We start from the raw sequence: 24,237 nt of genomic DNA, 5'->3' as shown, positions 1-24,237 counted from the left end.
ACCTTCCCCAGAAGGTATCCCAGTGATCCACATATCTGAAGCCCTCCCTCCTACACCAGCTCTGTAGCCATGTGTTCAGCTGCACGCGCTCTCTGTTTCTAGCCTCACTAGCACGTGGCACTGGTATCAATCCTGAGATTACTACTCTGCTCGTCCTGCCTTTTAGCTTCCAACCTAACTCCCTATATTCGCTTTTCAGGTCCTCATCCCTTTTCCTAGCTATGTCATTGGTACCGATATGTACCACGACCTCTGGCTGCTCCCCCTCCCCCTTAAGAATCCTTTGGACTCGATCCGAGACATCCCTGACCCTGGCACCCGGGATGCAACATACCATCCGGGAGTCTCGCTCGCGACCACAGAATCTCCTGTCTCTTCCTCTAACCACTGAATCTCCTATCACTATCGCTCTCCTATTCTCCCCCCTTCCCTTCTGAACCAGGCTCAGTGCCAGAGACCTGGCCACTGTGGCTTTCCTCTGGTAGGTCGTCCCCCCCAACCATATCCAAAACGGTATCCGTATTATTGAGGGGAACGGCCTCCCTGCACTGTGCGTCTATTCCCTTTCCCTCCCCTGACGGTCACCCAGCTACCTTTATCCTGTAACTTAGGTGTCACTACTTCCCTATAACTGCTCTCTATCACCCCCTCAGCCTCCTGAATGATCCGAAGTTCATCCAGCTCCAGCTCCAGTTCCCTAACGCAGTCTGCGAGGAGCTGGAGTTGGGTGCACTTCTCACAGGTGAAGTCAGCAGGGACACCAGTGGTGACCCTCACCTCCCACATCCTGCAAGAGGAGCATGCAACTGCCCTAGCTTCCATCCCCTCTGCACTAAATTGACAACAGAGATTTTATAAAAAAAAGGAAAACCTTACCTTACCAAACCGTCCACACAAGAGTCCTTTTTTTTTGGTTAGAGGAGGAGGATGGGTGGGAGACACTACACGTGTAGTGTTTCGGGTTTAGCAACTGCCCGAATATATAGGTTTACTTACCCAGTAGTCCCCGTGTCCGCCGAAACAAAAGGTAAGTTATTTTAAACTGAAACTCACCTTCCCAGCTGACACCTCACTCGTACTATCGCTGCTTCAGAAAACGCTGCTGCAACAAAAGGTAAGTTATTTTAAACTGCCCGAATATATAGGCTAACTTACCCAGCAGTCCCCTTGTCCAGCAGCCTGGACTAATGATCCGAAGACATGAGTTGAAATCTCACCATGGCAGCTGGGGAATTTAAATCCAATTAGTTAATTCGAGAATAAAAAACTAGTCTAAATATTGGTGACCATGAAACTACCGGATTGTCGTAAAAACCCATCTGGTTCACTAATGTCCTTTAGGGAAGGAAATCTGCCATCCTTACCCATTCTGGCTTGTGTGTAACTCCAGACCTTTATTTATTTATTTAGAGATCCAGCACTGAAACAGGGCCTTCGGCCCACCGAGTCTGTGCTGACCAACAACCACCCATTTATACTAACCCTGCAGTAATCCCATAATCCCTACCACCTACACTAGGGGCAATTTATAATGGCCAATTTACCTATCAACCTGCAAGTCTTTGGCTGTGTGAGGAAACCGGAGCACCCGGAGGAAACCCACGTGGTCACAGGGAGAACTTGCAAACTCCACACAGGCAGTACCCAGAATTGAACCCGGGTCCCTGGAGCTGTGAGGCTGCGGTGCTAACCACTGCGCCACTGTGCCGCCGCAATGTGGTTGAATCCAATATAATAAAAGCAAAATACTGCGGATGCTGGAAATCTGAAACAAAAACAAGAAATGCTGGATTCACTCAGTAGGTCTGGCAGCATCTGTGGAAAGAGAAGCAGAGTTAACGTTTCGGGTCACTGACCCGAAACGTTAACTCTGCTTCTCTTTCCACAGATGCTGCCAGACCTGCTGAGTGAATCCAGCATTTCTTGTTTGTGTGGTTGAATCCAAACTGTCCTCTGAAGTGACCTGGCAAGCCACTCAGTTGTAGCAAACTGAAGATGTGCACTAAATGCTGGCCTTGCCAGCGAAGCCCCCATTCCAAGAATTAATCGAAAACAGAGCAGTTTATCTGAACAAACAGAGAAAGAGGGTAAGACCACAGGCGCAAGAGAAAGCATGAGCAGAAAAGTGATTTGGTGGAGAGCAAACGATGGTTAAATGACAAAGTAGTAGCATAAGCAAGAAGAAACCAAACTCTCACATCAAGGAAGTCAGAGCAGCTGTTTAACCAACCAGATATTTGGAGCTGAGCCATAGCCTAGATGTGTATTTTTACCTTTCGTGGGTCACGTTCCTGATAACTTTGGTTTTATCACCCAGTTTAAGTCCCAGCATCCACTGAGTACCACTGGTGACGTTTCAGACCCTGTTCAAGTGGGAACATCTGTTAATCATTCCAAGGCTGCACCAGTGGGGGGGAAATTCCCAGGTTGAATCCTCCGTCCTCTGCTCAAATGCTGCCAAAGCTCTCACTCCTGCCTTTGTCACTTCCATTCTCGACTATACCAATGCTCTCCTGGCTGATCTCCAGTTGTCCACCCTTTGTAAACTTCAGCGCATTCAAAACGCTGCATCCTTTTCCTCTCAAATCTCGTTCACCTCGCTGCCCTCGCTGATTCAAATTGGCAACTTGAATACTGAGCAGATGCAAACCCTACTGAGGAATAAGTCAGTGCCTGGTGGTAGTTTTGATCAGAGAAAGGGGAGGCCTGGGGAAGCCTGTGACTGACCTGGAAGATTACCCATGTGTAGACCTGTAATTCTTGGAGTAGGCTGGGACTGGAGTGGAAGATTTCTCATGGAGAGACCCATAACACTGAGCTGGCTGCGACTTGAGCGGAGAATTTCCCATGGGAAGACCCATAGCTCAGTAATCAGCTGTTTGACTTATGGAATGGTGCTGAGTTTTGCTGTTGAAAGTGTTGAAGACTCAGTTTGTCAGCAGCACCCAGCAGGAAACCTCCAGATTCCGCAATGAGGTTTCTAAGCAGACTGGCTGTGTGCTGATTCGATCAAAAACAGTTGTTTTTCTCAACTCAGTGCTGCAGGAATTCTGAATGTTTGTATGGTTTTTCTTTAGCCGCTATGGAGAAGTAAGGGACACAGAAGCTTAAGGAGGGATTAGTAAAGTTCTTTTTAAATATCTGAGTCACTGTGAAGTGACAAATAGAAAAACTCGAGAAAAATGAAAGGCTTGAGAACCTAAGCAGAATGATTTTTTTTCAGCGATAAAAGGAACTCTGGGGTTGCTGGTTATCCTGAAATAAAAACAGAAAATGCTCCAACTACTCAGCAGGCCATTTAATTTGAAGAACAGACAGGTGAACCATTTTTTAGTGGGACTTGTATCAGAACTGATCACCTATCTTTCAAATGCTGCCTGTTCTGTGTATCTACAGAGGAGGAAACTGTTGAGCATTCAGCTACCTGCACCTCTCTCCTACAGCATACCTTCAAGAGAGCTCCTCCAGTCCTCATTCTCTGCGCTCTCCTGTAGAATCCCCTTGATAACACTCCCCAATCCCACCCCTCTCCTGTAGAATCCCCTCGATAACACTCCCCAATCCCACCCCTCTCCTGTAGAATCCCCTCGATAACACTCCCCAATCCCACCCCTCTCCTGTAGAATCCCCTCGATAACACTCCCCAATCCCACCCCTCTCCTGTAGAATCCCCTCGATAACACTCCCTAATCCCACCCCTCTCCTGTAGAATCCCCTCGATAACACTCCCCAATCCCACCCCTCTCCTGTAGAATCCCCTCGATAACACTCCCCAATCCCACCCCTCTCCTGTAGAATCCCCTCGATAACACTCCCCAATCCCACCCCTCTCCTGTAGAATCCCCTCGATAACACTCCCTAATCCCACCCCTCTCCTGTAGAATCCCCTCGATAACACTCCCCAATCCCACCCCTCTCCTGTAGAATCCCCTCGATAACACTCCCCAATCCCACCCCTCTCCTGTAGAATCCCCTCGATAACACTCCCCAATCCCACCCCTCTCCTGTAGAATCCCCTCGATAACACTCCCCAATCCCACCCCTCTCCTGTAGAATCCCCTCGATAACACTCCCTAATCCCACCCCTCTCCTGTAGAATCCCCTCGATAACACTCCCCAATCCCACCCCTCTCCTGTAGAATCCCCTCGATCACACTCCCCAATCCCACCCCTCTCCTGTAGAATCCCCTCGATAACACTCCCCAATCCCACCCCTCTCCTGTAGAATCCCCTCGATAACACTCCCCAATCCCACCCCTCTCCTGTAGAATCCCCTCGATAACACTCCCTAATCCCACCCCTCTCCTGTAGAATCCCCTCGATAACACTCCCCAATCCCACCCCTCTCCTGTAGAATCCCCTCGATAACACTCCCCAATCCCACCCCTCTCCTGTAGAATCCCCTCGATAACACTCCCTAATCCCACCCCTCTCCTGTAGAATCCCCTCGATAACACTCCCCAATCCCACCCCTCTCCTGTAGAATCCCCTCGATAACACTCCCCAATCCCACCCCTCTCCTGTAGAATCCCCTCGATAACACTCCCCAATCCCACCCCTCTCCTGTAGAATCCCCTCGATAACACTCCCCAATCCCACCCCTCTCCTGTAGAATCCCCTCGATAACACTCCCCAATCCCACCCCTCTCCTGTAGAATCCCCTCGATAACACTCCCTAATCCCACCCCTCTCCTGTAGAATCCCCTCGATAACACTCCCCAATCCCACCCCTCTCCTGTAGAATCCCCTCGATAACACTCCCCAATCCCACCCCTCTCCTGTAGAATCCCCTCGATAACACTCCCTAATCCCACCCCTCTCCTGTAGAATCCCCTCGATAACACTCCCTAATCCCACCCCTCTCCTGTAGAATCCCCTCGATAACACTCCCCAATCCCACCCCTCTCCTGTAGAATCCCCTCGATAACACTCCCCAATCCCACCCCTCTCCTGTAGAATCCCCTCGATAACACTCCCTAATCCCACCCCTCTCCTGTAGAATCCCCTCGATAACACTCCCCAATCCCACCCCTCTCCTGTAGAATCCCCTCGATAACACTCCCTAATCCCACCCCTCTCCTGTAGAATCCCCTCGATAACACTCCCCAATCCCACCCCTCTCCTGTAGAATCCCCTCGATAACACTCCCTAATCCCACCCCTCTCCTGTAGAATCCCCTCGATAACACTCCCCAATCCCACCCCTCTCCTGTAGAATCCCCTCGATAACACTCCCTAATCCCACCCCTCTCCTGTAGAATCCCCTCGATAACACTCCCCAATCCCACCCCTCTCCTGTAGAATCCCCTCGATAACACTCCCCAATCCCACCCCTCTCCTGTAGAATCCCCTCGATAACACTCCCCAATCCCACCCCTCTCCTGTAGAATCCCCTCGATAACACTCCCCAATCCCACCCCTCTCCTGTAGAATCCCCTCGATAACACTCCCCAATCCCACCCCTCTCCTGTAGAATCCCCTCGATAACACTCCCTAATCCCACCCCTCTCCTGTAGAATCCCCTCGATAACACTCCCCAATCCCACCCCTCTCCTGTAGAATCCCCTCGATAACACTCCCCAATCCCACCCCTCTCCAGTAGAATCCCCTCGATAACACTCCCTAATCCCACCCCTCTCCTGTAGAATCCCCTCGATAACACTCCCTAATCCCACCCCTCTCCTGTAGAATCCCCTCGATAACACTCCCCAATCCCACCCCTCTCCTGTAGAATCCCCTCGATAACACTCCCCAATCCCACCCCTCTCCTGTAGAATCCCCTCGATAACACTCCCTAATCCCACCCCTCTCCTGTAGAATCCCCTCGATAACACTCCCCAATCCCACCCCTCTCCTGTAGAATCCCCTCGATAACACTCCCTAATCCCACCCCTCTCCTGTAGAATCCCCTCGATAACACTCCCCAATCCCACCCCTCTCCTGTAGAATCCCCTCGATAACACTCCCTAATCCCACCCCTCTCCTGTAGAATCCCCTCGATAACACTCCCCAATCCCACCCCTCTCCTGTAGAATCCCCTCGATAACACTCCCTAATCCCACCCCTCTCCTGTAGAATCCCCTCGATAACACTCCCCAATCCCACCCCTCTCCTGTAGAATCCCCTCGATAACACTCCCCAATCCCACCCCTCTCCTGTAGAATCCCCTCGATAACACTCCCCAATCCCACCCCTCTCCTGTAGAATCCCCTCGATAACACTCCCCAATCCCACCCCTCTCCTGTAGAATCCCCTCGATAACACTCCCCAATCCCACTTCTCTCCTGTAGAATCCCCTTTAGCCCTCAGTCCCCAGTCACGCCACTCTTTCCCCATAGCCCTATCAGCAAATATTTCTTTTTCAGGTTTTAATCCAATTCCCTTTCAGGCAGCACATTCCAGATCACAACAACTCACTGTGTAAAAAGAATTCTCTTCATTTCACTGCTGGATATTTTTTAAATATCTTAACTCTGTGTCCTCTGGTTACTGACCCTCCTGCTAGTGGAATCAGTTTCTGCCCCGTCTACCAAAACCCTTTGAGAGAGCGTTTCACAGTCAACCATGCTGATGTGGAACTGGAATCAAATCTAGGTTGAATCAGGAAAAGACGGCAGGTTTCCTTCCCTATAGGATATTAATGAACCAAGTTGTGTTTTTCTGATAATCCAAAAGTTTACTTTTGCTCATCCCAACTTTTTATTTCCAGATTTTTTTACACTGATTTCAAATTGCTGCAGTGGGATTTGAGCTCACATTCTCTGGATTACTAGTCCAGTAACATTACTGCTGCACGACTGTTTCTTTGTGCTCTCTGTGTCCTTATTTTGCATCTCCTGCTCACAGTAGCCTCTGTTCCCCACCACACCTCCTCCCAACCCCTCATGCCCATCTCCGTTAACTAACTGTGAGATATTCATTGTGGGAGGTGTGTTGCAATTGTGGATGTTATGGCATCTGAACTTGCTGAGTGTAGTGAGGACCTTGTTGGAACTTGTGACAAGCTTTAAGGATGGGTGTGGGTGCTTGCTGTGGTCTCTTGGAACTGATGAATCTGACATAAATTGACCTGTTGTAAGTAGATTACAGCTGACTCATATTTGCTGGCATGGATTGTTTTGGATTTAGCCTGGTTTGGTTCAGCACAGAAGCAATGGGTTCGTTCTCATCCTGCTCTTTTCCTGCAATAACAACGAACTCAGTGCTCTGTCCTCTCCACCATAAGTCTATTCACTGGGTAAACGAAAGAAGTTTGAGGCTTAAGGTGTGTAATCTAAATGGAACAAGCTCGCTTGCATTGGCCGTAAATGGTTACTGAGACTGAATGAGTGAAAAGCACATGGAGGCAGCCGATTAGCACATTCCAGACTGCTTCTAATAACAGCAGATTGTTTTAACGCAGGGATATTGAGACGGGTAAACTTTCGGCTTTGGTAACGTACGAGAGAGAGCGTGATTTAGAGACTCCATTGACAGCAGGATGGCAGTGACTGTACCTTCACTGTATGGTCAAATTCAGTTCCAGGTGAGACCCAGCTCAGGATTCACTGTGTAACTGCTGTTGGGGAAGAAGGAATATTTCAAATTAATTAATCCTGACCTTAATTCTATGTATCCTGACAACTGAAGTAATACATTGCTCATCAAATACTCCAGGACAGGCCATATCCTTGAGTAAAAAAAAAACATTTTCTTGTTAGAGTGTTTTTTTAACTGTAGATAGCTCTGAGTTGAGGATGGAGTGGAGTGCATGAAACAGAAGGGGTGGAAGAGCTATAGTGACAGGGGATTCTATCGAAGGGGTACAGATAGGCGTTTCTGTGGCCGCAAACCAGACTCCAGGATGGTATGTTGCCTCCCTGGTGTTAGGGTCAAGGATGTCTCAGAACGGCTGCAGGACATTCTGAAAGGGGAGGGTGAGCAGCCAGCGGTCGTGGTCCATATTGGTACTAACGACATAGGCAGGAAGAGAGATGAGGTCCTGCATAGTGAATTTAGGGAGTTAGGCAGAAGGTTAAAAAGCAGGACTTCTAGGGTTGTAATTTCAGGACTACTCCCTGTGTCACGTGCTAGTGAGGGTAGGAATAGGAGGAGAAGGTAAATGAATGGGTGGCTGAAGAGCTGGTGTAGGCGGGAGGGCTTCAGCTACTTGGATCATTGGGATCTCTTCTGGTGCAGAGGTGACCTGTACAAGAGGGACGGGTTGCATCTGAACTGGAAGGGGACCAATATCCTTGCGGGGAGGTTCGCTAGTACTACGCGGGAGGGTTTAAACTAGTCTTGCAGGGGGGTGGGACCCAAAGTAGTAGTCTCTCAGATGAGATAGTTGAGGCAAATGTAGAGGTTAAAGCAAGCAAGTACAGTAGGCAGGCCGGGCAGGGACAGGACAGGGAACGTGGAAGGTCTGGTAGGCTAAACTGCATTTACTTTAATGCAAGAAGCCTTACAGGTAAGGCAGATGAACTCAGAGTATGGATCGGTACATGGGATTGTGATATAGCTATTATGGAAACGTGGTTGAGGGTTGGGCAGGACTGGCAGCTCAATGTTCCGGGGTATTGATCCTTCCGGCGTGACAGCGGTGGAGGTAAGAGAGGAGGGGGAGTTGCACTATTGATTGGGGAGGACATCACGGCAGTACTTAGAGAGGATATCCCGGGGGGAATGTCCAGCGAGGCCATATGGGTAGAACTTAGCAATAAGAAAGGGGTGATCACTTTGATGGGATTATACTATAGGCCCCCCAATAGTCAGAGGGAAGTGGAGGAGCATATATGTAGGGAAATCACAGATAGGTGTAGGAATTATAGTGTTGTAATAGTAGGTGATTTTAACTTCCCTACTATTGACTGGGACTGTCTTAGTGATAAGGAATCAGATGGGGAAGAATTTGTTAAGTGTGTCCAGGATAGTTTTCTGAAGCAGTATGTGATGGCCCTACTAGAGAAGGGGCGACACTCGACCTCCTCTTAGGAAATGAGGATGGGCAGGTGGTTGATGTGTCAGTGGGGGAGCACTTTGGAACCAGTGATCATAACTCTATTAGCTTCAAGATAGTGGTGGAAAAGGATAGGACTGGTCCTCAGATTGAGGTCCTAAATTGGGGGAAGGCTAATTTCGATGGCATCAGACAGGAACTCTCAAAAGTTGAATGGGAGAGGCTATTTACAGGTAAAGGGACGTCTGGCAAGTGGGAGGCTTTTAAAAGTGAGATAGGAAGAGTTCAGTGCCGGCATGTTCCTGTTAGATTGAAGGGCAAGGCTGGCAAGTTTAGGGAACCTTGGTTGATGAGGGATATTGAGGGTCAGGTCAGGACAAAGAAGGAGGCATATGTCAGGTAGAGGCAGCTGGGATCGAGCGAGTCCCTCGAGGAGTATAGGGGATGTAGGACTACACTTAAGAAGGAAATTAGGAGGGTGAAAAGGGGCCATGAGATTTCCCTGGCAGAAAAGATAAAGGAGAATGCTGAAAGATTCTATAAGTATATTAAAAGGGTAGCTAGGGAGAGAGTAGGTCCCCTTAAGGATCAGTGTGGTAATCTATGTGTGGAGCCACGGGAAATGGGCAAGGTCTTAAATGAATATTTCTCATCTGTATTTACTGTGGAGAAGGTCATGGAAGCTAGTGAGTTCAAGGGAGGGAACAGTGATATCCTGGAGCATATCAACATTACAGAGGACGAGGTGTTGGAGGCTTTGAAACGCATTAAGGTGGATAAATCCCCAGGGCCTGACCAGGTGTTTCCTCGGATGCTATGTGAAGCAAGGGAGGAGATTGCTGGGGCCCTGGCAGAGATTTTTGTATCATCGTTAGCCACGGGTGAGGTACCGGAAGACTGGAGGATAGCTAGTGTTGTGCCTTTATTTAAGAAGGGCAGCAGGGATAAGCCAGGGAACTACAGGCCGGTGAGCCTTACATCAGTGGTGGGAAAGTTATTGGAAGGGATTCTGAGAGACCAGATTTATATGCATTTGGAAAGGCATGGTCTGATTAGAGATAGTCAGCATGGCTTTGTGCGTGGGAAATCATGTCTCACGAATTTGATTGAGTTTTTCGAGGAGGTGACCAAGAGGATTGACGAGGGCAGGGCGATGGACGTTGTCTACGTGGACTTTAGCAAGGCCTTTGACAAGGTCCCGTATGGTAGGCTGGTCCAGAAGGTTCGAACACACGGGATCCAGGGTGAGCTAGCAAATTGGATACAAAATTGGCTTGGTGATAGGAGGCAGAGGGTGGTAGTGGAGGGTTGTTTTTCAGATTGGAGGCCAGTGACCAGTGGTGTGCTGCAGGGATCGGTGCTGGGCCCTCTGTTATTTGTCATATAAATTAATGACTTGGATGTGAATGTAAGGGGCATGATTAGTAAGTTTGCAGATGACACCAAAATTGGTGGTATAGTGGACAGTGAAGAAGGTTGTCGAAGGTTACAACAGGATATAGATCAACTGGGAAAGTGGGCAAGGGATTGGCAAATGGAATTTAATGCAGACAAGTGCGAAGTGATGCATTTTGGGAAGTTAAACCAGGGCAGGACATATACAGTGAATGGCAGGGCCCTGGGGAGTGTTGTTGAGCAGAGAGACCGTGGGGTGCAAGTACATAGTTCCCTGAAAGTGGCAACACAGGTAGACAGGGTGGTGAAGAAGGCATATGGCATGCTTACCTTCTTCGGCCGAGGCATTGAATACAAGAGTTGGGACGTCATGTTACAGTTGTACATAATGTTGGTGAGGCCGCATTTGGAGTACTGTGTGCAGTTCTGGTCGCCGCACTACAGGAATGATGTGATTAAGCTAGAGAGGGTGCAGAAAAGATTCACAAGGATGTTGCCTGGTTTGGAGGGCTTGAGTTATAAAGAGAGATTGGATCGGCTGGGTCTGTTTTCCCTGGAGTGAAGGAGGCTGAGCGGGGACATGATGGAGGTATATAAAATTATGAGAGGCATAGATAGGGTAGATAGCCAGAGTCTGTTTCCCATGGTAGGGGTGACTAAAACTAGAGGGCATAGATTTAAGGTGAGAGGGAGGAGGTTTAAAGGGGATCAAAGGGGTAAATTTTTCACACAAAGAATAGTGGGTATCTGGAATGAGCTGCCTGAGGAGGTGGTGGAGGCAGGAACAGTAGCAACATTTAAGAGGCATCTGGACAGGTGCTTGAATGAGCAAGGCATAGAGGGATATGGAATTAATGCAGGCAGGTGGGATTAGTATAGATAGGCATTATGGTCGGCCTGGACGCGGTGGGCTGAAGGGCCTGTTTCTGTGCTGTACGACTCTGCAGCTCTATAAACCAATCACTCAGATGTCAGCTGTGGCTCAGTGAGTAGCAGTCTCACTTCTGAGTCAGAAACTTGTGGTTTCATAGTCCCAATCCAGAGACTTGAGCACAACATCGAAGCTGGCACTCCCAGTATAGTACTGAGGGAGCGCTTCACTGTCGGAGGGTCAGTCCTGAGGGAGCCCTGCACTGTTGGAGGGTCAGTACTGAGGGAGAGTCGCACTGTTGGAGGGTTAGTACTGAGGGAGAGTTGCACTGTCGGAGGGTCATTACTGAGGGAGAGTTGCACTGTTGGAGGGTCAGTACTGAGGGGGAGTTGCACTGTCGGAGGGTCAGTACTGAGGGAGAGTTGCACTGTCGGAGGGTCGGTACTGAGGGATAGTTCCACTGTCGGAGCGTCAGTACTGAGGGAGAGTTGCACTGTCAGAGGGTCATTACTGAGGGAGTGCTGCACTATCGTAGGGTCAGTACTGAGGGAGAGTTGCACTGTTGGAGGGTCAGGACTGAGGGAGCGCCGCACTATCGGAGGTTCAGTACTGAGGGAGCGCCACATTGTTGGAGGGTCAGTACTGAGGGAGCGCCGCACTATCGTAGGGTCAGTACTGAGGGAGAGTTGCACTGTCGGAGGGTCAGTACTGAGGGTGAGTTGCACTGTTGGAGGGTCAGTACTGAGGGAGTGCTGCACTATCGTAGGGTCAGTACTGAGGGAGAGTTGCACTGTTGGAGGGTCAGTACTGAGGGAGAGTTGCACTGTCGGAGCATCAGTACTGAGGGAGAGTTGCACTGTCGGAGGGTCAGTACTGTGGGAGATTTGCACTGTCGGAGGGTCAGTACTGAGGGAGAGTTGCACTGTTGGAGGGTCAGTACTGAGGGAGTGCTGCACTATCGTAGGGTCAGTACTGAGGGAGAGTTGCACTGTTGGAGGGTCAGTACTGAGGCAGCGCTGCACTGTCAGAGGGTTAGTACTCCTGCTCATGTTTCCTATGATTTTTACAGGGCTTGACAGGGTTGATGCAGGAAGGATATTTCCCCCTGGCTGGGGTGTCTAGAACCAGAGGAGTTGAGGAATTTCTTCACTCAGAGGGTGGTGAATCTTTGGAATTCTCTGCCCCATAGGGCTGTGGAGGCTCAGTCATTGAGTATGTTCAAGACGGAGACTGATTGATTTCTACATATTAAAAACATCAGCCATGATCTCATTGAATGGCGGAGCAGGCTCGAAGGGCTGAATGGTCTACTCCTGCTCCTATTTCTTATGTTCTTATGTTTTCAGACAACAGTCTAATTCCCTTTTGAATGTTTCAATTGAACCTGCCTCCACCACACTCTCAGGCAGTGCATTCCAGACCTTACCAACTCGCTGTGTGAAAAGGTCTTTCCTCATGTCACTTTTGCTTCTTTTACCAATTACTTTAACTCTGTAATATAAGCAAGATATGCTGGAAATACTCAGCAGGTCTGGCAGCATCTGTGGAGAGAGAGAAGCAGAGCTAACGTTTCAGGTCAGTGACCCTTCTTCAGAACTAGTTGATATTAGAAATGTGAAAGGTTTTAAGCAAGTAAAGCGGGGGTGGGGCAAGAGATAACGAAGGAGAAGGTGTAGATTGGACAAGGCCCTCTGCTCCTGCACCCGCTTTATTTTATATTCTCTCTCCATGTTCTTCTTACCAAATGAATCACTTCACATTTCTCTGCATAGAACTTCATCTGCCATCTGTCTGTCCATTCCACCAACTTGTCTATATCCTTTTGAAGTTCTACACTATCCTCCTCACACTTCACAATGCTTCCAAGTTTCATATCATTCGCAGACTTTGAAATTGTGCCCTGTACAGCAAGGTCTCCGTCATTAATCTATATCAGGAAAAGCAAGGGTCCCAACACTGATCCCTGGGGAACTCGGCTACAAACCTTCCTCCCACCCGAAAAACATCCATTAACCACTGCTCTTTGTTTCCTGTCACTCAGCCAATTCCGTATCTATGTTGCTACCGCCCCTTTTATTCCATGCTCACAAGTTTATTGTGTGGCCTTTTGGAAGTTCATATACACCACATCAGCTGTATTGTCCACATCAACCCTCTCTGTTACCTCTTCATATTTCTCCATATTTTTTCTCATCAAAAGCATTCATAAGTTTGAACACCTGTATTAAATCTCCCCTTAACCTAAGGAGAGCAATCGCAGGTTCTCCAGTCTTTCCACATAACTGAACTCCCTCCTCCATGGTACCATTCTCGTAAATCTCTTAGGCCTTCACATTCTTCCTAAAGTGTGGTGCACAGAATTGGACAGAGTACTCCAGCTAGGACCTAACCAGTTGTTTATCAAGATTACTTAACATGAGCAGTAGGGGAGAGGGAGAGCGATCAACACTGCACTCAGACTCATGAAGGGGGAATCCCACAGCCACCCCTGGGCTGTATGTTTGAACAGTCCAGTGACACTACCCATCCATCCTGGTGCATATGCTACTGTTCCAAAACAATGTAGACTTGAGGTTAGGATTGCCAACCCTCAAGGATCGCCCTGGAGTCTCTCCAGAAATTAATGATTAATCTCCAGGATAATGCTGCCAACAAATCCAGGAGAAAAATCAAAGGAGCCTTTGAAAACATTGTTTTTAATCATTTTCTTTGAATACTTTTATTTGTCAGTAACAAAAATATCGGAGATGGGAAAAGCTAGTTTTGACTGGCAGGGCGATCGGGGGTCATGTGATGAAATCTCCAGGAAAGGTTCATCCAGAGTTCGTGACTCTACTCTGAGAGGATGCCGTATCAGAGAAAATGGTCCCGTGATCTGGAAAGGTTCCTTGTCTGCTGTTGATTGAGTGAGTTAATGAGTAACTGTTGGACTGTGACTGTCCTCGGCGGGAACAGCCCACACTGACACAAGTTCACAACCCTCCTGATGATTAGGAGAGAATTGCTAATGGAAGGTGTCACTTACCTTAACTTACAGTGAGCTTGAAATTCATTCCCATGTGCCCTGCTGATACATTTGGCGAGTAGTCTGACCCTGGGTGATTCTCTATGGAATTCCTCTTGAGTTATGAGGTAAGGCCCTGCCAGGAGGAGAGGAGGGGGCAGCACATTAATTGAAAGCTTTGGTTTGTTAAGTTAACAGAGAGTGGAGTGGGAGAAGGACAGAATTCTCTCTCAGTGCAGCCACTCTGCTCTGCTGACTGTCCTGTTTGGCTGGTGTTTGTTTTAATTCTGAAGTAATGACTCCAACAGCTTGCTAATAGTGTGTACATTTTCACACTCGTGTTCCCAGTTGGGGCTGTGTACAGATGCAATGTTTCTGGGCTATTATCTTTTTTTTAAAGTAATGAAGCCAAGACAGAGGGCTGAGCTTGGCACCAAGGATGAAAAGAGAAAGGGAAAGCTATTAATATTGCTTGGATTTTTAAAGCCTGTCCGGAACAGGAAGTAGAAAGTCTGAAATAGCCATTATTAAAGTCAGAAATGGCACCCAGTGTGACTGTGACCATGCCTTTGACAGGGTTGACCACACCATCCTCCTCCAACTCCTCTCCACCCAGTTGTCCAACTGGTTGGGACTGCTCTCACCTGGAAAATCATGAGGGGTCTGGACAGAGTAGATAGAGAGAAACTGTTCCCACTCGTGAAAGGATCGAGAACGAGAGGGCACAGATTTAAAGTATTTGCTAAGAGAAGCAAAAGTGACATGAGGAAAAACTTTTTCACACAGTGAGTGGTTAAGGTCTGGAATGCGCTGCCTGAGAACGTGGTGGAGGCAGGTTCAATTGAAGCATTCAAAAGGGAATTAGACAGTTATATGAAAAGGAAGAATGTGCAGGGTTACGGGGAGAAGGCAGGGGAATGGAACTGAGGGAATTGCTCTTTCAAAGAGCCAGTGTGGACACGATGGGCCGAATGGCCACCTCCTGCACTGTAACGATTCTAATCTTAGCCAGAGAATCACCTGCAATGGCTTCTCTTCCTGTTCCCACACTGTTACCTCTGGTGTCCCCTATGGATCTATCCTTGGCTCCCCCTCCTATTACTCATCCACATGCTGCCCCATGGCGACATCATCTAACAACGCAACGTCAGGTTCCACATGTACACTGCTGACACCCAGCTCTGCCTCACCACCATCTCACTCGACCTGTTCACTGTCTCTGCTTTGTCATGCTGCTTGTCTGACATCCAGTACTGAATGAGCAGAAATTTCCTCCAGTTAGCTATTAGAAAGACTGAAGCCATTTTCTTTGGTCCCCACTATAAACAGCATTTCCTAGCCATTGACTCCATCCCTGTCTCTGGCCGCAGTCTGAGGCTGAACCAGACTCTTCACAAGCTCTAGAGCATCCCTGATTTTAATTGATCTGTCATTGGCAGCTATGCCTTCAGCTGTCTAAACCCTAAGCTCTGCAATTACCTCCCTAAATCTCTTCATCTCTCTATCTCTCTCTCCTTTAAAACACTCCTTAAAACCTACCTCTTTGACCAAGCTTTTGATCACCTGCCTTAATATCTCCAGTTTTGTCTGATAATACTCCTGTGAAGCACCTTGGGACATTTTATTGTATTAAAGGTGCTAGATGAATGCACATTGTTATTGAAGGAGGTGAGGAGCTCCACAGATGGCAATGAAAATGCGATGAGTTTTGATTTCAATGAGATGAGAATATGGGCAAGAACTATCAGTGCCTCTGGGTAGAGAAGGGTCACTGCAGGTCACGAGCCACTGATGCATGTGAGCGTGTGTGGCTTTTCTCATTTTTGGGTTGTGGGTGCCACTGGCTAGGCCAACATTTAATTTCCATCCCTAGTTGCCCTTGAGAAGATGGTGGTGGGCCGCCTTCATGAATTGCTGTAGTCCATATCGTGAAAGTGGTTCCACAGTGCTATTAGGTAGGGAGTTCCAGGATTTTGACACAGAGGCAGTGAAGGAATGGCAATATACTTCTAAGTCTTGCTTCAATTGTGTAGAATCACAGGCACAGAATTGTTACAGTGCAGGAGGAGGCCATTGAGCCCATCGTGTCCGCACCGATCTTTGAAAGAGCAACTCCCTCAGTTCCATTCCCCTGCCTTCTTCCCGTAACCCTGCACATTCATACTTTTCATATAACTGTCTAATTCCCTTTTGAATGCTTCAATTCAACCTGCCTCCACTTGTTCTCAGGCAGTGCATTCCAGACCTTAACCATTCTCTGCGTGAAAAAGTTTTTTCTCATGTTACTTTTACTTTAAATCTGTGCCCTCTCATTCTCGATCCTTTCACAAATGGGAACAGTTTCTCACTATCTACTCTGTCCAGACCCCTCATGATTTTGAATACCTCTATCAAATCACCTCTCAGCCTTCTCTTCTCCAAGGAAAACAGTCCTAACTTCTCCAATCTAGCTTCATAACTGAAATTCCTCATCCCTGGAACCATTCCAGTGAATCTTTTCTGCACTCTCTCCAATGCCCTCACGTCTTTCCTCAAGTGCAGTGCCCAGAACCGGACGCAATACTCCAGCTGAGGCCGAACTAGTGTCTTATACAAGTTCAACATAACTTCCAGGAAACGTTAACTCTGCTTCTCTCCCCACAGATGTTGCCTGACCTGGTGAGTATTTACAGCACTTTCGGTTTTTATTTGGTTTCCAGCATCCGCTGTATTTTGCTTTTATTGAAGGTTCACCGGACTTGTTCCCGGGATAGTGGGACTGTCCAGTGAAGAGACATTGGGGAAACTGGTTCTATATTCTCTGGAGTTTCGAAGAATGAGAGGTGATGTCATTGAAACCTACAAAATGCTTCAAGGGATAGACTTGGGAGATGCAGGTAAAATGTTTCCCCTGGTTGGGGAGTCTAGAACCAAGGGACACAATTTCAAAATATGGGGGAAGCCACTTAGGACCAAGATGAGGAGAAATTTCTTTATCAGAGGGCTGTGATAGCTCAGTCATTGAGTATATTTAAAGCAGGAATTGACAGATTTCTAAATACCAATGACATAAAGGGATATGAGGATAGTGTGGGGAAAAGGGCATTCAAGTGGATGATCAGCCATGATCGTATTGAATGGTGGAGCAGGCTAGATGGGCTGAATGGCCTACTAGTCCTATGTTCTGAAGTCAGGATGGTGTGTGTCTTGGAGGGGAACCTGTAGATAATAGTGTTCCCATGACATTGCTGTGCTCGTCACAGAGGAGGGAATTGTTGAAGAAGCCTTAGCAAGTTGTTGCAGTGCCATTTGTATATGGTACACACTACAGCCACTGTGCGATGGTGGTGGAGGGAGTGAATGTTTAAGATGATGGGGTGCCAGTCAAGCAGGCTGCTTTGTGCTGAATGGTGCCGAGACTGAGTGTTGGAGCTGTACTCATCCAGGCAAGTGGAGAGTATTCCATTACACTCCTGACTTTAGTCTTGTAGATGGTGGAACGGCTTTGGGGAGTTGCTGCAGAATTCCCAGCCTCTGACCTGCATATTGCAGCCATAAAAATTCAAATTTTACTTCTACATCATCCACATCAATCGGAATTGTTGACCAATCTGGATATCTGAGTAAAATTGATTTCTGAAACTTTTGGCAGGTTGGGGAAGAGAGATGACAAGTTACTACATACAGAGACAGTAGGTGAGATAAAAACACAGCTTAAATATGCCTCGAGACTCCGATTGGATTGAGTAGAAAGTAGAGCGCGCACAGCAAGATGTAAGTGGGCCGTTATAGTTCGTGATAGCTAGTGTGCATAATATATTCCAACACACATAAAATAAAAGCAAAATACTGCGGATGCTGGAAATCTGAAACAAAAACAAGAAATGCTGGATTCACTCAGCAGGTCTGGCAGCATCTTGCTCCATGGTCCCTTTTGTGACAGAGCAGTACATTGTGAAACTGAGCCACATGGACAGGAAGGGTCCAACCTTTATCCCAGTAGAATCATAGATATACAGCACAGAAACAGGCCCTTCAGCCCACCGTGTCCGCCCTGGCCATCAAGCCTATCTATTCTAACCCCATTTTCCAGCACTTGGCCCGTAGCCTTCTATGCTATGGCATTTCAAGTGGTCATCTAAATACTTCTTAAATATTAGAGTTCCTGCCTCTACCACCCCTTCAGGCAATGTGTTCCAGATTCCAACCACCCTCTGGGTGAAAAAGGTTTTCCTCAAATCCCCTCTAAACCTCCTGCCCCTTAAATCTTTAATCTATGCCCCCTGGTTATTGACACTTCCACTAAGGGAAAAAGTTTCTTCCTATCTATGCCCCTCATAATTTTGTATACCTCAATCAGGTCTCCCCTCAGCCTTCTCTGCTCAAAGGAAAACAACCCGAGCCTATCCAGCCAATTCCCAGTCGGTCAGTAGTCGAGGTGCTGCACGGGTGCCTCTTGTGGTGATGGAGGAAATATCAGCCAGGGTTCCCACTCTGGATCACCATCCATTGACTCGGCCACCTGGTGACCACGCTATCTGATGTCCCTGGCTATCTCTTTCTAGAAAGTGCAGGTGAGGACAGAATCTGTCTGGGTCAGCTGCTCACAGTCGAATAGTCAGCTGTTAGAAAGAAATAGATGGAATAAAAAAAACCTATCCTGAAAATAGGCACGGAAGATGTCCTTTGTTTTGGTGAGGTGTCCCAAAGACGAATAGGTGGCTGCCACAAGGATCATCCCAGACTAGTCCCTTCCAGGCGATGTTGAAGATCAGTTTTTGTAGGCTTTCAAGAGATGAAGCTACAGAAGGCTTCACATATGTTTTACATCAGAGGTGCAGCAACAAAGGTTTCAATTCTCATACATTCAATGCAAAGTTCCTTCAAAGATGCAAGGTTTCTGCAAACATGCAGGATTTCTTCAAATTTCGGAGGCAACAGGAAACATGCGCTAAACAGGATTTGCTTTAAAGATGCAGGGATTCTTCAAAGAGAGAAAGATATCAGCTGTCTGGATTTTCCTCTATTTTTCTGGCAGGTCAATAAGCAAACTGCAGTTGCCTGTTTTTAGCAAAACCAACTGGCTTTTCACAGTTCAAAAATGAAGCCAACTTTTTCCAGGAACAAGTCTGATGACGACCTCAAATCCTGGCTTGTCATTTCCTTGTAAATAGCTCTTCAGGTCAAAACACAACCCCCTGCTGGGTTCTTTGCAAACAGGTGCTTTCTAGTACGACCTACCCACCAACCAATTTTCTGTTGACCTTACTTTTTTTTTAAAATACAAAGTTCAGCAATCTTCAGATGACTTAGTGTCCATAATTCAAATATAAGTTCTTTAAGACATATTTTACAAAAGAAACTGAAGCAGTCTCGTAACACCTGTCAGTGAGACCGTTTATGTTAAAACACAAGATAAGAACTCCCCAGATTCATTTAAAGAATTACACAAGGTTTCAAATTTTAAGACGTTTATTGTAACAGCTAAATTAAAAATCACCATAAACTTTCTAAGTAGCTGATACTCCAAATTACAGAAAAAGATATTTTTCTTGATGTATTAAAATTCTTTAAAAACATCACACCTCATTTATAAATTACACAGTCCTCGAAGCTAAATCTTTGTAGCTAAAAGTCCCAAACTCCTTGCAGTTGCAATGGGCTAGATCTCCCTGACCTTCTCAAAGTCAATGTCCTTTTTGCTCGCTTCTTCCGAGCACTTACGACGTGGTCTTCGGTGAATAAGGCAATCTCTGGTGACCCTGTTGGCCTTTTCCTTCTCCGCAAACCCCAACTTTCAAATTGGGTTCAAGTCTTCGCAGTCTTTCTCTGTATCAGTATCAGTGTTCTAAGAGCAGGTGTTCCCCTCCCCCCCCCCCCCCTCTCTCTCTCCTTCCTGAGGCTGCCACTGCTGGTCGTTGTCGTCTGGTCTTCCTTACAGCCTCCAGATTTCTCAGTCTGTAGAATTTATCCAGAATCAAAAGGTCAGCAGTCATTTTTTTTTTCGATTATGCGGAGCCCATAAGTCTGGCCACAGCCAAAGCACCCGGGCTTTCCTCTGTTTCCAAGTATTAGCAAGAGCAATTTGTATTTGCATTTTCAGAGCTAATGGCTCCTTGTTTACGATCTGAAAGTCTGGGAAAGTGAAACCCATTGTCTGTCAGGTGCTATAAACTTGAATTCTCTGCTTTTCTAAAGGGTCTTTGATCTGGGCTCCTTGGTAACCAGATTGTCTTGGTAACCAGATTCCTGTATTGTCTTTAAGCAGAAATAAAAGCAAAATACTGCAGATGCTGGAAATCTGAAATAAAAACAGAAACTGAAGAACCTAATTCTTTTCTAACCTTTGCCAGTTCTGATGAAAGGTCACAGACCTGCTTCTCACTACACAGATGCTGCCTGACCTGCTGAGTATTTTCAGCACTTTGTGTTTTTATTATCTTGAAGCAGAATTTGTGTGCATGTGTCGTCTGACTCCATTTTATACTCCATTAAAAATCACAGTTTTTAAAATGTAATCATGCTACAAAATCCAGTGTTCATAACGTGCATGGCTGACACAACCCCCAATAGATCATTTCTGCTGTCTTTGTACACTTTTGAAGTGAGATTATGTAAACGGTTCCAGCATGCAGGAAGCGTGCACAGGCCTGTCCAGCATTACGGGAAGTACATGTGCAGCTTTCCTTGAAAAGCTCGAAACTGTGGAGGTCTAAAGAGACTTCGGGGTCCAGGTATATGGATCATTAAAATGTCATGAATAGGTCAAAAAAATAATCAAAAAGGCTAATGGAATACTGTCCTTTCTATCGAGAGGATACCGAGAGGACTAGAATACAAGCAAGTTATGCTTCAGCAATAAAAAGCACAAGTTAGACCACACCTGGAGTACTGTCAGCAGTTCTAGGCACCACACCTTAGAACGGTTATATTGGCCATGGAGGGAGTACAGTGCCTCCAAGACTTAAATTACAAGGAGAGATTATACAAACAAGCGCCTTCATAATCTTAAATGTTTCAGTGAGATCACCTCTCATTCTTCTAAACTCCAGAGAATATAGACCTAGTTTATACAGCCTCTCATCATAGGACAACCCCCTCATCCTAAAAGCCGGCTCTGGTCTGCAAATGAAACCCGCCCCAATTCGACAAATCCACACCTGACCCCGAGCCCGACCCTGCCCGAGTCCTTCCGTTTTTTCCCGTGCCTGACCTGACCCGACCCGACCCACCCATCAGTTAACCTACCTTCGGTTTTTCATTTTGTTGCTGATCTGCACAAGCTTAAAATAACTAACAAAACCACCTTTCTAGTCCAAAAATTACATTAACAGTGGAGTCACTTACCTACACCCCAACGACTGCAGCGATACAAAAATTAGGGCAGCAGTTAGGGGTGCGCAATAAATGCTGGCCTAGCCAGCGATGCCACATCCCCCAAACAAATGAAAAAAATGTACACCAAAGGTTCACTAGTTTGGTCCCTGGGATGAGGTAAAGGCTGGCTTCCTGACCCAAACCCGACCCGATCTAACGACGTGTCAAGTTTGGGTTGGGTCTGGTTCCACTTCCGGGTCCGGCATTCGGGCTCGGGAGAGGCCGGGTTGGACATGCTGTCTCACAACCTCAGAGTCATAGAGTTATACAGCACAGAAACAGGCCCTTCGGCCCATCATGTCTGTGCCAGCCATTAAGCACCTATCTGTTCTAATCCCATTTTCCAGCACTTGGCCCATAGCCTTGTATGCAATGGAGTTTCAAGTGCTCATCGAAATACTTCTTAAATATTGTGAGGGTTCCTGCCTCTACCACCCCTTCAGGCAGTGCGTTCCAGATTCCAACCACCTTCTGGGTGAAAACATTTTCCTCAAATCCCCTCTAAACCTCCTGCCCTTTACCTTAAATCTATGACCCCTGATTATTGACCCCTCCACTAAAGGAAAATGTTTCTTCCTATCTATCCTATCAATGCCCCTCATAATTTTGTATACCTCAATCAGGTCCCCCCTCAGCCTTCTCTGCTCTAAGGAAATCAACCCCCGGTCTCTCCTCATAGCTGAAATGCTCCAGCCCAGGCAACATCCTGGTGAATCTCCTCTGCACCTTCTCCAGTGCAGTCACATCCTTCCTATAGTTCCTGTAGAGAACACCAGCTGTGGCCTAACTCGCTGCTCACAATGTGGTCTCCTCTACATTGGGGAGACCAAACGGAGACTGGGTGACCGCTTTGCACAACACCTCTGCTCAATGCGAAAGCATGACCTCGAGCTTCCGGTTGCTGGTCATTTCAACACCGCCCCCCCCCCCCGCTGCTCTCATGCTCACATCTCTGTTCTGGGATTGCTGCAGTGTTCCAGTGAACATCAACGCAAGCTCGAGGAACAGCATCTCATTTACCGATTAGGCACACTACAGCCTGCCGGACTGAACATTGAGTTCAATAATTTCAGAGCATAACAGGCCCCCCATTTTACTTTTATCTTTAGTTATTTTTTCTTCTTTTATTTTTTGTGTTTATTTTATTTCAGTTTGTTCAGTTTGTTTCTACTGTGCCTATCCACTTTTTTCATGTTTGTGCTTGTGCCTGTTCAGTTTTCAGTCCCTTAACACCCTATCTGTACTAATGCTTTATCTTTCAGCACACCATTAACATATTCTTTGCCTTTGCTCCATGACCTTCTGGTCAGCTATTCTGTGACCTTGTCCTATCAGCACCTTCTCTTTTGTTATCTCTTGCCCCCACCCCTGCTTTACTTGCCTAAAATCCTTTGCATTTCTTATATCTGCCATTTCTGAAGAAGGGTCCCTGACCTGAAATGTTAATTCTGCTTCTCTCTCTACTGATGCTGCCAGACCTACTGAGTTTTTCCAGCACTTTCTGTTTTTATTTCAGCAGTATTTTGCTTTTATTTTAGCATTTTATACAGTTCCATCATAACCTCCCTGCTCTTATAATCTAAGGCTTTCCTCCTTACCAATTATGGCACCACCAATTTTAGTGTCATCTGCAAACTTACTGATCATCCCTGCTATATTCATGGTAATGTACACTACAAACAGCAAGGGTCCCAGCTCCGATCCCTGTGATACACCACTGGTCACAGGCTTCTACTTGCAAAAACAACCCTCGACCATCACACTCTGCCACTAAGCCAATTTTGGATCCAATTTGCCAAATTGCCCTGGATCCCATGGGCTCTTACCTCCTTAACCAATCTCCCATGCGGGACGTTATCAAAAGCCTTACTGAAGTCCATGTAGAAACATAGACATAGAAAATATGATCATGGCTGATCTTCCAACTCAGAACTTGTTCCCGCTTTCTCCCCATACCCTTTGATCCCTTTAGACCCAAGAGCTATATCTAACTCCTTCTTGAAAACATACAATGTTTTGGCCTCAACTGCTTTCTGTGGTAGCGAATTCCACAGGCTCACCACTCTCTGGGTGAAGATATTTCTCCTCATCTCAGTCCTGAAAGGTTTACCCCGTATCCTTAGACTATGACCCCTGGTTCTGGACTCCCCCACCATCGGGAACATCCTTCCTGCATCTACCCTATCAAATCCTGTTAGAATTTTATAGGTTTCTATGCGATCCCCCCTCACTCTTCTGAACTCCAGTGAATATAATCCTAACTGACTCAATCTGGGCTTCATGGCCACAATAGCACTTTGGGTCATTCCTCATCTTCCACATATGGAGCATTGGTGGCCGCATTGTCCCTGTCCTGTGCAGATTCAGTTGAGCACTGTCCACTGCTTTCCAGGGAGGTCTAAGCGAAGGACCTCTGCTGTTGGGTCAGTGATGAGATGTTGGTTCTTTGTGCTGTTTGTGTCTTGTGTCCCAGGATTCCGTCCATCTGGATGGTGGGTTGATTCTAGCTGCCTGGATATTAGCTGCTCTTTCACAGAATGGCCAGTGTGATTTTCAGAGCTTCCAATAACAACAACCACTTACATTACAGGGCCTTTAATGTCAAAAAAAGTCCCAAGGTGCTTTACAAGAGCATTATAAAACAAAGTATGACACCGAGCCACAAAAGGAGATA

The 24,237-nt window shown here is 47.0% G+C and overlaps 1 protein-coding gene across 10 annotated transcripts in view; it reads left to right on the top strand.

Moving 5' to 3' along the window:
- LOC137369700 (anion exchange protein 2-like) overlaps positions 1-24,237 on the top strand; it is a 405,213-nt gene that overhangs the window by 151,298 nt on the left and 229,678 nt on the right. Inside the window, exon 1 of one of the 10 annotated variants that reach the window (XM_068031051.1) lies at positions 14,174-14,335. The exons of the other annotated variants lie outside the window; for them this stretch is intronic. Within the exon in view, the coding sequence (XP_067887152.1) occupies positions 14,312-14,335 (24 nt within the window). The 5' untranslated portion in view covers positions 14,174-14,311. Of the gene's footprint in view, positions 1-14,173; positions 14,336-24,237 lie in introns of those variants that run through there. 10 annotated transcript variants of the gene reach the window in all.

This window comes from Heterodontus francisci, chromosome 5, assembly GCF_036365525.1.
Source record: "Heterodontus francisci isolate sHetFra1 chromosome 5, sHetFra1.hap1, whole genome shotgun sequence".
Lineage (NCBI taxonomy): Eukaryota > Metazoa > Chordata > Chondrichthyes > Heterodontiformes > Heterodontidae > Heterodontus > Heterodontus francisci.
Note: the sequence above shows the minus strand (reverse complement) of the source record. Positions and strands in the feature narration are given on the sequence as shown.